The sequence below is a fragment of the Nelusetta ayraudi genome, unplaced genomic scaffold, assembly GCF_046127955.1.
Source record: "Nelusetta ayraudi isolate G7.1 ecotype Tasmania unplaced genomic scaffold, CSIRO-AGI_Nayr_v1 ptg000007l, whole genome shotgun sequence".
Classification (NCBI taxonomy): domain Eukaryota; kingdom Metazoa; phylum Chordata; class Actinopteri; order Tetraodontiformes; family Monacanthidae; genus Nelusetta; species Nelusetta ayraudi.
The window spans coordinates 6,188,731-6,199,481 of record NW_027466057.1 but is presented as its reverse complement, the minus strand read 5'-3'; the positions used below and the strand labels follow the sequence as shown (position 1 = coordinate 6,199,481).

At 44.2% G+C, this 10,751-nt stretch overlaps 3 protein-coding genes across 7 annotated transcripts; 2 read left to right on the top strand and 1 right to left on the bottom strand.

Moving 5' to 3' along the window:
- The first annotated feature begins 715 nt into the window (after nt 1–715).
- On the top strand, nt 716–3,750 carry tmed8 (transmembrane p24 trafficking protein 8). The gene is made up of 6 exons (XM_076018195.1): nt 716–876; nt 1,212–1,390; nt 1,519–1,612; nt 1,716–1,809; nt 2,004–2,300; nt 2,455–3,750. The coding sequence occupies exons 2-6, from the start codon at nt 1,278–1,280 to the stop codon at nt 2,670–2,672; spliced, it is 816 nt and encodes a 271-aa protein (XP_075874310.1). The 5' UTR covers nt 716–876; nt 1,212–1,277; the 3' UTR covers nt 2,673–3,750.
- A 1,032-nt stretch (nt 3,751–4,782) lies between these two features.
- Nucleotides 4,783–8,423, top strand: LOC142883369 (kelch domain-containing protein 1). 2 transcript variants are annotated; one of them, XM_076018184.1, is made up of 13 exons: nt 4,783–5,122; nt 5,209–5,379; nt 5,691–5,796; nt 5,871–5,993; nt 6,075–6,185; nt 6,278–6,455; nt 6,536–6,664; nt 6,841–7,028; nt 7,139–7,335; nt 7,428–7,519; nt 7,596–7,650; nt 7,846–7,943; nt 8,066–8,423. In XM_076018184.1, the coding sequence occupies exons 1-13, from the start codon at nt 5,061–5,063 to the stop codon at nt 8,284–8,286; spliced, it is 1,731 nt and encodes a 576-aa protein (XP_075874299.1). In that variant the 5' UTR covers nt 4,783–5,060; the 3' UTR covers nt 8,287–8,423. The 2 variants fall into 2 exon arrangements, with proteins under 2 accessions (XP_075874299.1, XP_075874300.1); XM_076018185.1 differs by lacking the exon at nt 4,783–5,122 and having other exon boundaries at nt 5,242–5,379; nt 5,691–5,803; nt 5,877–5,993.
- Nucleotides 8,424–8,703: 280 nt separating this feature from the next.
- On the bottom strand, nt 8,704–10,634 carry gstz1 (glutathione S-transferase zeta 1). 4 transcript variants are annotated; one of them, XM_076018186.1, is made up of 9 exons: nt 10,436–10,634; nt 9,980–10,031; nt 9,825–9,892; nt 9,656–9,736; nt 9,453–9,578; nt 9,282–9,357; nt 9,145–9,197; nt 9,019–9,068; nt 8,705–8,875 (listed from the first exon to the last, which is right to left on the bottom strand). In XM_076018186.1, the coding sequence occupies exons 1-9, from the start codon at nt 10,463–10,465 to the stop codon at nt 8,749–8,751; spliced, it is 663 nt and encodes a 220-aa protein (XP_075874301.1). In that variant the 5' UTR covers nt 10,466–10,634; the 3' UTR covers nt 8,705–8,748. The 4 variants fall into 4 exon arrangements, with proteins under 4 accessions (XP_075874303.1, XP_075874304.1, XP_075874301.1 ...); XM_076018187.1 differs by lacking the exon at nt 10,436–10,634 and adding an exon at nt 10,134–10,358; XM_076018188.1 differs by lacking the exon at nt 9,825–9,892 and having other exon boundaries at nt 8,704–8,875; nt 10,436–10,633.
- Between the last annotated feature and the right edge of the window lie 117 nt (nt 10,635–10,751).

Sequence of the window (10,751 nt, the reverse complement as noted above, 5' to 3'; positions counted from 1 at the left end):
GTGCGTCCATTGAAGTGCTCCATTCCAGGGTCTGACCTGGGCGTGTGCCGCTATCCACAGCACCTTGAATATCAGCACCTCTGCTGGCATGGGATCCCAGTAACGCTGTGTGTCTGATCAACAGCCTGCCAAAAGAGAAATGTCCACACACTGTGGAATTTGACACGGGGAGCATCATCAGCCCATCCTGTGCGCCAGGCCTTCCACCAGAATAGTGAGCGCTTCCATTTACCTAAAAACAGATGCAACAATTATAGTGAATATAAAACACTGTTTTCCTTCTCTAAAGCCTTTTCTCCTTGGATTTCTCTCACCAGTTCACAGTGTCTCAAGCACACAAATGAAAGAATAAATCTGCCAAGATAGACAAAACTGATAATAATCTAGAATGGTCCCGCATAAATACAAAGTCTAGAGGACATTTATGTGTGTGATCATAGTGTTTTGAAAATTGTACGCAAAATTGTATTTAGTTCACATGACGGAGACGGCACATTTTTTCATCATTCTGTTTTTGTTTTGCTTTCAAATCTCTATTTGATACTTACAACACATAAAAAAAAAAAAAAAACACAACTCTGCTGTGGGAAATCACAAGTCAGAATGACAAGAAAATCAGTACGTCTGCTATATTAAAACATTTTGAGTCGTTCAGTATCACGACCACTGCGGGTATCGCGGTGTACTCGTCGATTTTCGTCAGCAGCACTCGTGAAGAAGCGGAAGTGTCAGAAACTGGGGCTTGTTGTTTGCCAGTGAGCAGCAACAGGAGCGACGTGGGAGCCGCGATACATACGTGGAGGACGAGCACGTCGATAGATGGCTTTGACACTCCTACTTGCTCCCTTTTGATTAGGCTGACGACGTCGCGTAAAGGTAAAATCAAATCTGGAGCTGTCGTTAAGCCAGAGCGCCCGAAGCTACAGGCACTTTCCCCTGCTGCGCTAGCTAGCGTTAGCTCACCGTGTAGCCAGCTGCCAGCTCGTATTTACTCCAACCCGTTATACATGCATACACACGGCATAGATTTCTCAATGTATAAATATAATATTCTGCTTTATCCATTTATTCGCGCTGGTCTTTTTTTCGGGGGGGTGCTTGCTCACTGCCGGTGTTGTTATAAAGGCGGTGTATTTGCAGAGTTTATCTGCTGTGGGAGGTTTTAAAATGTGATGTTCCTGTCCTCTTCCTCCTCCTCCTCCTCCCCCTAGCGGTTGGAAGGGGGCGGGGCGAACACTGTGGCTCTCCTCGCTCACCCGAGGTGAGTCTTGGCAGCCATGGAGAGAGCAGCAGAGGCGTCATCGGAGCTCCACTCGCGGCTGTCGTCCCTCTCCTTCTCGTCCTTCCCGGGGATCACATCCAAGCAGTCGGACAGTGAGCCTCTGGACAGGTAGCCCGGCTGGGGATTCCCTGCAGCAGGCAGGAATCGCTGCCGCACCTCTTGCACATTGACGCTTCCACTTACCTGTTCGGGCTCTGCTCTATTGTTTGTGTTTTGTTTTGTTTTTTGCTCTCCAGGCTCCCAAACACAGATCTTTCACAGTGTCTCAGCCAGTCTTTAAAAGAAGCAGACATGGAAGGAACGTCGGAGGACTCGGGGCAACACGCTGTGGTAGGGTGACGTTTAAAATGTGTCCGTCTGAGGCAACCAAGCGCAACGTTGGTAGGGCTTTAACATCAGCTGTGTGTGTGTGTTTGTGTGTGTGTGTTTCGAGGGTAAGCAAGAGGCCCCTGCTGAGCCACCCCTGGGGGAGGGTGGTGAGGAGAACAACAGCGCTGGGAGCTGTCAGCTCTCCTCTGAGATGAAAGGTGAGGAACCAGCTGGGTGTGTCGTCATGACCGCTGCTTTGTTTCTATCAGTCCTGGACGCCGAGGTTAATGCGTGCTTAATGTCAAACGCGGCGAAATCATACATCTGGAATTCACATTATCAATAACCTCATTAGCGCCTTTGCCACCTGACGCATTCTGTCCTGCGTGTGTTGCTGCTGCTGCGGCGGCAGCCCCCCAGACGCCGCCCCTGAAGCCCCCATCGACCTGGACGTCGGCGGCAGTGAAGGAGCTGAAGGCGAAGCTCCGGACTGAGAAGGACAGCGTGGTCACGGTGTACCGGGGCGACATCATGACCGTCCACGTACCCACCATACCCGAGGCCAAGAAAGTGTGCTGGGAGTTCGCCACAGACGGCTACGACATCGGCTTCGGCATCTACTTCGACTGGACGCCCGTCACGAGCCGCTCTATCACGGTGCACATCAGCGAGTCAAGCGACGACGAAGACGAAGAGGAAGAGCTGGAAGGTCTGTGGCGGAGCGCGCTCTCTCGCCTCCGTCCGGCGAGGCGGCCGTTCTTTGTCAAGACAACGCGTCGTAATCGCACCTTAATGTGCCTTTCCGCCAGCTGGGATCGCAGGCTGTGTGTTGACTTTCTGTTTTTATGTGCTTGCGCCCGCAGGGCCTGTCAGCAACGGGGATGTGGAGAAGGGTTCCAAGGCGCAGACCAACTCCAACGTGGCTGAAATCTTGCCCGTGTACCGCCAGGACAGCCACCTATCCGTCAACGGGGGGAGCCACGACTTTCCAGGTGAAGGCACGTACCTCCTGAAGTTTGATAATTCCTACTCACTATGGCGAAACAAAACTCTCTACTACAGAGTTTATTACAGTGCCTGATTCACTTGCATTTCTATATTTGTTGTTCGTGAATGTATGCTCCTTTAAAAAAACAAAAACAAAAAAAAAAATGAAATATTTTTAATCCTGTCCTTGAAAAACCATGAAGTCACACTGTCAGAGGTAGATATGAGTGTATCTATTTTTAATACTGTCCGCTTGTGTCGCCACATGTTGCGTTTTCCGATTATGCTGAGATAGTTTTGAATGCAGCATTTACCGCAGTGTCTCGCTCATAGATATTGAAAGAAATCTTGCATATGTGCAATCTTCCCGTGTGTTCACTGTGCTATTTTTGACAAGTGCCCGCCATAGAAAGGTATATCGTCTCCAGCCATAACATTTCTATAGTAGCAGCGATCAGGGAACGTCTGCAAGGAATATAAATATTTCGCTAGCTGAGTGCTCAATCAGCAGCACGTATGTATATGTGCACTCTTTGCGATTATGTTGTTTTATTATTGTTACCAATATTATGTGTGTGATTATCATTTGGCTTTGTTGCATAACTTATTTTTTGTCTATGTTGAATTCAATCGCGAGACTATAAATATATTAATATAATCTCAAATCTGAGCTCAGAGCTGTCTGCTGTCATGGCAGCAGGAAATATATAAGTTGAATGTATTGAAGTAAGTGGCAACAGTTTTCCAAAGTGTGCTTTTTATGACACAAATAAAAGTCATTCCTTATCACATAAAGCTGTTATTATGTAATATAGATTCAATATTTACACATGGCTCCGCACTCACCACTGTTAATTTGCTGTATTGATGGCAGGGAACTGTTTTAATATTTCTCCAAGGTATGTTTTTGTGCAAAGCTCTACGTAGGTGAAAGTTTGTGTCGGACAGATTTACGTTTCGTCCCATCCTGTTTGTAAAACCAGTGCTTTTTTTTTTTTTTTTTTTTGCCACGCCCTCGCTGTGCGCATGTTCCCAAAGATGTCACCAGTTTGCTGCTAACACCACAAAGCAACTGTTTTAAAGCTTCCACTGTTTGCTGTGTTCTCCCTTTACTGAGAGACATGATGTTCCTTAAATTTATATTCCACAATAAAGAGAATATTGTCTAGCTCTCTCCGCGTTTTAATGAGGTCACGCCGTGAGACTGAGGGGGCAAAGGAGCGGGATGCCTGTTTCAACACGACACTTTATGGATGATTTCTCAAGCACCGGTGTGTGGCGTCTCTCCAGCCAGCCAAATCTCTTCCATTCCATCTGAGGCGGCGTGGTTTCATAACAGTCACACTGCTGTTCCTGGATTAGAATGCAGGTGGTCCCTTGTGCTTCCTTTTAATTGTGGCACTGAGGGATTGATGTAATTGCTGATGAAACCTGCTGCTATTTATGGCTCTCCCAAAGGCCAATGACTGTTACTGTCATCTTCAGTTGATTTGAAAAAAAAGGTACTGTAATGGTCTTTAATGAGACTTTCCAAAACATGCACTTGCTCGAACTGTAGTTCAGAGGTAGTGAACAGAAAAATGAGGCAACTCATGTTGTGGGTGAAACCAAACCTTTTTAGTTGGGTTTTTTTTTTAATGTATGGTTAGAAGCAAATCAATGTTTTCCAAAGAAAAATAACATTGATGTTGAAAAATAATTATTTATAATTATTAAAGTATTGGTCGTGCATTCCCAGATTTGGAAGCATTTAGCTGTAAAGTGTGTCGTAAACAATCCTGATTTTTCTATGCTGTTATGTCTCTGTAGTTCCACTTATCAACCGATTCATTGCAGACAATTAGATGACTGAATGACATGCAGAGAAGAAAACAGGTGAACATGCAGTCACTCTGCAAACATTTTAGTCACCTATTTAATCTGGGGGAAAACACAATGATGGTAATCCCTGTTTTTTCCGATGCCCCACCTGCTGTAACGGATCTCTTCAGCAAATTTAGCTACAGTAAAGGCAACAATAACAAAAAAACAATTCTTGGCCATTGGAAAATGTGAGTAAATATCAATGCAAATGAAAAGTTAAATAACCTATCCCATTTTCTGTGAAATTATTATAAGTATTACTTTTACATGTATCGTAAATTCTAGACTTGACAAATACCACATAACAGCAGTATTAAACTCTAGTTACACACGATTTCTCACTTTCTCTTACTTTAAACGTAATTTTGGAATTGATGAAAGTATAACAGTAAACTGTCTCGCAACCCTGAGTTCAGAAAGAATCGGCGGGTATTGAAACTGGATGTGTGGATAACAGCAGAGCTAGCTAAGCGCTAATTAGCCAATCACAGCACAAATTCTAACTACAGGTGTCGTTAATCAATTAATTGCCTTACCTGCGCGTTTCCTGACGGCTGTCTGGAACCCGAACCCAAGTTTCGCTTGTAACTTCCTGAGTGAAACGTCTTCATGAACAAACATGGGGAAGCTGCATTTTTACGTGCTTTGGTCCCTGCGCGACGCCCCTCGCCAGTTTGTGAGGTAGGCTGTGCCTCGCGGTGGTTGGGGAATCTAAATATCTCTCACATCTGTCAGTTGTCAAACATGCATTGCCGGCGTCCCTGCAGTAAATCCAGCCGTCGCTGCTTCCAAGTCCACGTCCCGCTGCCTCTCCCCAAACACCTTGTAATCTTCGGCCTCGGAGACTGGAGCGGCCTGGAGGCCACGATATCTGCGGATGTTGTGGTCAGTGCGGATCTGCCTGCCTACAACATAGGAACCCTGTCAGCTCACGGAAGGTGTGTTTATGTGCTGTTTACCCGCTGATAAGGACGCTATTTACTGATTTGATAGCAGAGGTGGGAAGCAACCAAATACAAATTCTTTATTGCTTCACTTTGGTAGATTTTCCAGGTATCTGTACTTTACTTTTTCTCTTACTTTCCACAGTACGTAAATGTACTTTTACTTGAGTAAAGGATTTGAATCCGTTATTTTACTTTAACAGAGTATTATTATTTTTACATGAGTATCCATACTTTTACTTAAGTATGGAATGTGAATTATTTTGCCACCTCTGTTTAATAGTAAACCTCTTATCTGAACACAGGTGCCTCACTTGGGAAGGGGACTGGAGCCCTGATATTGTCGCTGTAGCGTCAGAAAGAGGCCGCAGAGGAATTTATGGAAAGATCGTCCTCACCGTGTCTGGAGAGGTTCGAAGTTAAATGTGGGTGATGAGCTGATCATGTGGCATATTTTCACTGCTCTGACTCCTATCGTTGAACAGCCCCAGGAAAAAAGCAGTCTATTCAGCTGCCCTCCTATGCCTCGGGGGAAATGTCTCTTCCCTGAGTCGCACAACAGCACAGATCTTTCTTCCACGTTGCACCAAAGTATTTCCAATGAAACGGTGAGATTAGAAAGGTTTGTTTTATTTATTTTTTTAATTATCTGAAGTTTACTGCAGCAATTCCAGTGTACTGTTTTGCAGATCACTGCCAACGTTTCACACCTGGCTGATGAGTCATACGCTGAGATTCAAGTGAACAAAGTTGACACCAGTTACACCAACATGGGCAACAGCCTGGCGGTTTGGCCAATGGTAACGGTAGCGCAAAAAGATCTGGTTAATTTCTTGCACTTATATGGCAGTAAGTGACTTACTGTTTGGTATTGCTTCTCACGCGGGACAAGGACAAGACGCCCAGGCACACGGTTATTAGTCGGCGAGGAGACCTTACGTGGAGCTCAGAAGACATGGAGTGTCTCGCTGAGGACATGCGCCAGGCTTCCACACCCAAGAAGCGGAGGCTGTCTAGGATGAGCAGCCAAGAAGAAATGATAGTGCAAGTAAAGCCTGACAACACAGAGGGTAAGACGTGAAAACCTGTTGCCCGCCGAGGTCACGTCTTCATTTCTGGCCGGCAGGTGTTCACAGGGGTTGTGTTTTAGCTTTGGCGTGTCCGTCAAAGCGCTGGAGCCACACCATGTGCCTGAGCGACCCCGACACAGCCATCCTCATTGGGGGGGAAACGGCGGATCAGACCTACTGCAAGGACCCCCTGTGGAAGCTCGAGTTAGGTTTGTAGTAAGACCTGGCCATACAGCTCACTCATTGTTTTCTGTTAAAACCCCTATGCAAGAGAAAAAAATGAACTGCAAGGAAAATACACCACAAAATAAGGAAAATAACAGTTGCACACTTGGCAGAAAACCTTTGCTGACTTTTAGTTTTGTTTCTTTTGGCCTCTTCCCAGACAGTAACCTCTGGTTTCCCCTGAGCCCCTCTACTCCTGAACATGTTCCAACCTGTGCTAGTGGACACTCAGCCACGTATGACCCGGACTCTAAAGCCGTCTTTGTTTATGGTGGACTGAGGGAGGGTCAGCGTTACAGTGACCTCTACATCCTCGATACCCGGACTTGGAGATGGAGACTTGTGAATGTGGGTTTGTGCAAGTTAACTGCACTGTGTTGTTTTACAATTGATATCGACAGAAGTGAAGAAAATGTTCTTTGTCTTTTTTTTCTTTTTTTTTTTTTTCCAATTTATAGGCTAAGGGAAATGTACCCAAACTGGCCTACCACTCAGCAGCCTTTTATAAGAAGGAGCTTTTTGTCTTTGGTGGAGTTGAGCCGAGCCATTCTCCCGGAGATAAATCCTGCAGTAATGCTTTATACATCTTCAACCCAGAGTTTGAACTCTGGTACCAACCCATCGTGGAGGGGGACAGACCTTTGCCACGTTTTGGGTCAGTCTTTTCAAAGATCTCACACTCGAGTCGCTCAAATGTGTATTGTTTTTTTAAACTAAATTTCTTATCCTTATTCCGTATGGGAAAAGCCACTCGGCCACGTTGATGTTGCAGAAGTTGGTTATATTCGGTGGACGGAAGACAGCCACCTACTTAAACGATCTCCACATTTTAGATCTGGGTAAGAATTTAAATCTGCGGGACAAGTTCAGTACAATTTGCAATTAATGTTTAATTTTTACTTGTGATTGGGGAAGGTTTCATGGAGTACACAGCTGTTAGGTGTGGAAATATGCCACCACTGCCTCGAGGGTGAGTACAGGATTATTCAGCCTTGAAAACATTTCACAAGTGTAGCCATCTGTTTGAGTGTCATAAGATAGGCATGTTTATGTCATGATTAATTCTGAGATAGTTTGTCAGTAAAAGCAAATGAATAAATTAGTGATACATGAGTCTTAAGCACAGAAGTGGAACAAAATATAAACATTACTTTTTCATGGGCAGGTTTCATGCAGCCCTGCCAGTTTCAGACAACAGGATTTTGGTGTGCGGAGGATGCAGTGCAATAGGAGCCCTACAGGATGTGCATGTCTACAACATGGGTAAATTTCTGCTTATATCTGCATAAATGTAAACCTGAGTCATGGTCAATCGCTGCATTGAATTCATGGTTCCATATCTGACAATTATGTTCGTTGTCACTTTTTTTTTCATTTAATCTTAGAAACCAGCATGTGGAGTTCAGTGACATCATCACTGCTCTGCTCCAAGCCTCGTGCAGGACACTCCATGATAAATCTGAGCTGCTCTCTCACAACAGATCGTGTGAATCACGAGAAGGACAAAAGTGTCCACTGCACATTGCTGGTGTTTGGAGGGTCGGACTGCTGCGGTAACTTCTACAGTGACACAGTCAAGTGCACAGTTGAGATTCCATTTAAGTAATGGATGAAGAAATGCATACAGGAATTTCATTTTTATTAATTCTTAGACCAGCAGAGGCAGCAGTGCTGCTCCCATAACTTCAGAGACATTGCAATGCGCAATGTGTTATATTTATTTTTAAAATGTTGCCCGATGAGCCTTTTTTTTATTTTATTTTATTTTTCTCAACACCTGAGTCTCTGCACACATGCATCCCTGCAGGCAGCTTGCTGTAAACGGAGCACTGTGGGTTTTCAACTTTGCATAACAAATGTCTGATCTGCATACTTTTACACATTGTGTCCTTGGCCCCATGTGTTGGGTTATATTTGAGGGTAAAGTGCTAGACTGAAAAATAAAGAATCCTAATAAATAATAAACATTTTCAAATTATTTTAAGCCGACGCACTAAAGTTCAGTTTTCACAGATTTTTTTTTTTTTATTCCGCAACATACAAAAATACATGTCTGAAACTCTGCACTTTAGGCACGCAGATCAGGAGGGGTGTCTGGTTGGCAAGATGGGTGGCTCACTTTGAAAGCATCGATCTCTAGTAAGGCTTCATTTAATCTTTTGATAGTTGGAAATTTCTCCATGTCCACTTTGAACCTGCAGATGTTGGACAGAGAGGTAGATGCGGTGCAAATGTGAAACAATATAAGAAATAAACTTGTGTGCAAATTTTGCATTTGTTTTTGTTTGTAAGGGTTAGTGGGGGGACATTTAAGTTGCTGCAGCATCTGATGACCTACCTCTCTGCATTATATACCTGTGGGACTAGGCAGACGTCTGCCATGGATATCTAAAAGAGAAGCATTCGGGTGAACAATTACTGCCGTATCTCACTTCTGTCATACTTTCAGTCACCATGCTCTCACCTCATCGCCAACACAAAACTCCCCTGCTGTCTGCTTCAGAATGGGTTCCAGAGCTGGAAGATAGGAACGTGTGACGGCAGAGGAGATGTGAGAATAAAACCTTAGTATAAACGTGTTATTGCACTAGTTCCACCAACCTTGAAAGCCGCGGTCAATGAAGTGCTGAGCCCACTGCACCTTCTCTGCTCCGATTTTCTGGATCACATATAGATTCTGAAAGCAGAAATTAATCACCCTTTTTTTTTTTTTTTTTTTTTTTTTTCAAATCCACAGTAATTATTTTTCATTTTGACCGGTTGTGTTCTCACTTGCAGAGGCTGTATTCCAGAGGCAATGAGGTCACTTATCATCCGAGCCTGTGCCCGTTTTTGTGGGTCAGCTGGAAGTAAACGAGGCCCTGGACGGGTCTCGTCGATATACTGGATCACTGCCAGCTGTGTGAGAGTCCATTTTCACTGGTGTTCTTTACGAACATGATTTAACAGGATTAGGGCAGTATATAAGAACTTACAGACTGAGAGAGGGTGATGCCATCAATTTCAACTGCAGGCACTTGTTGCATTGGGTTTAATGACTTGTACTGTGTAGTCAGCTAGGATGCAAATAGGAGAGAAGAGAAAAATATATATTCAACAGCTTGTCATGCAATTTCTTATTAATCTGATTTTATTATGCTGTACCTGCTGACCTCCATCTTTGATCAGATGGACTGGGACCTGGTCATATTCAATACCTTTGAGAGCAAAGGCTGATGCAAACAAAGTTAAATTTGTTTATGCGTTTGCATTAAAAACAACAAACAGCAGCAAGAGTCAACGGTTGTGATATAACTTACCAATGCGCACTCTCCAGGAACAACTACTTCTAAAGTATCCATGGAGAACAGGCTAGGAAAAAATAGAGAAAAGAACAAAAATACAAAATGCATTAGGAAGCGCATATTTACTGAAGAATATAACTGGCTTTTCTTTAGAACTCAACTAGATCACCTTAGTTTGGGATGCCATAGCTGACTCTGTCCTACTTAATGCCCAACTCGACTGATTTAACAACTCCAAACAGTTATTTGTCTTCCTTTCTTTCCCTAAAACGTGAACAGTCCCATCAGCTTGCAAGCAACCAATGGCGTGCTCTCCTCGAGTCCCTCCCTCCTACTCTTTGGTCCATGACTAAGCAACATCTGGACTGCATCACTCACAGCCTCAACAGCGTCAATACCATGAATGCATTATATAGAACTGCCGACGCTATGTGCAGACACTTCGCTAAGGGGGAGACATATTATTGTTACCTTGGTGAGGCGAGCTGGGGACAGGCGCATTGCAGCAGCTTGGACAATCTTTTGCTCCTCACTTAGCCTCAGCTTGTGTACAACTGTTTTTTTCTCTCTCTCTCTTAGACAGAAATGTGAATATTTAGCCGCATTGTTTATCGCCCTCTGAGCCCTTGAACTCAAGCTAGTGGTTTCTTCTTCGTTGGTGTTTCACGGCGGTGGACAAACTTTGCAGTTGCAGCACCGCCTCCATCTGGTTTGAACGTTCTTTAAAACAAAACAACCCCCCCCAAAAATTTAAGTTTCATATCACATACAAAATTGGCACAGATTG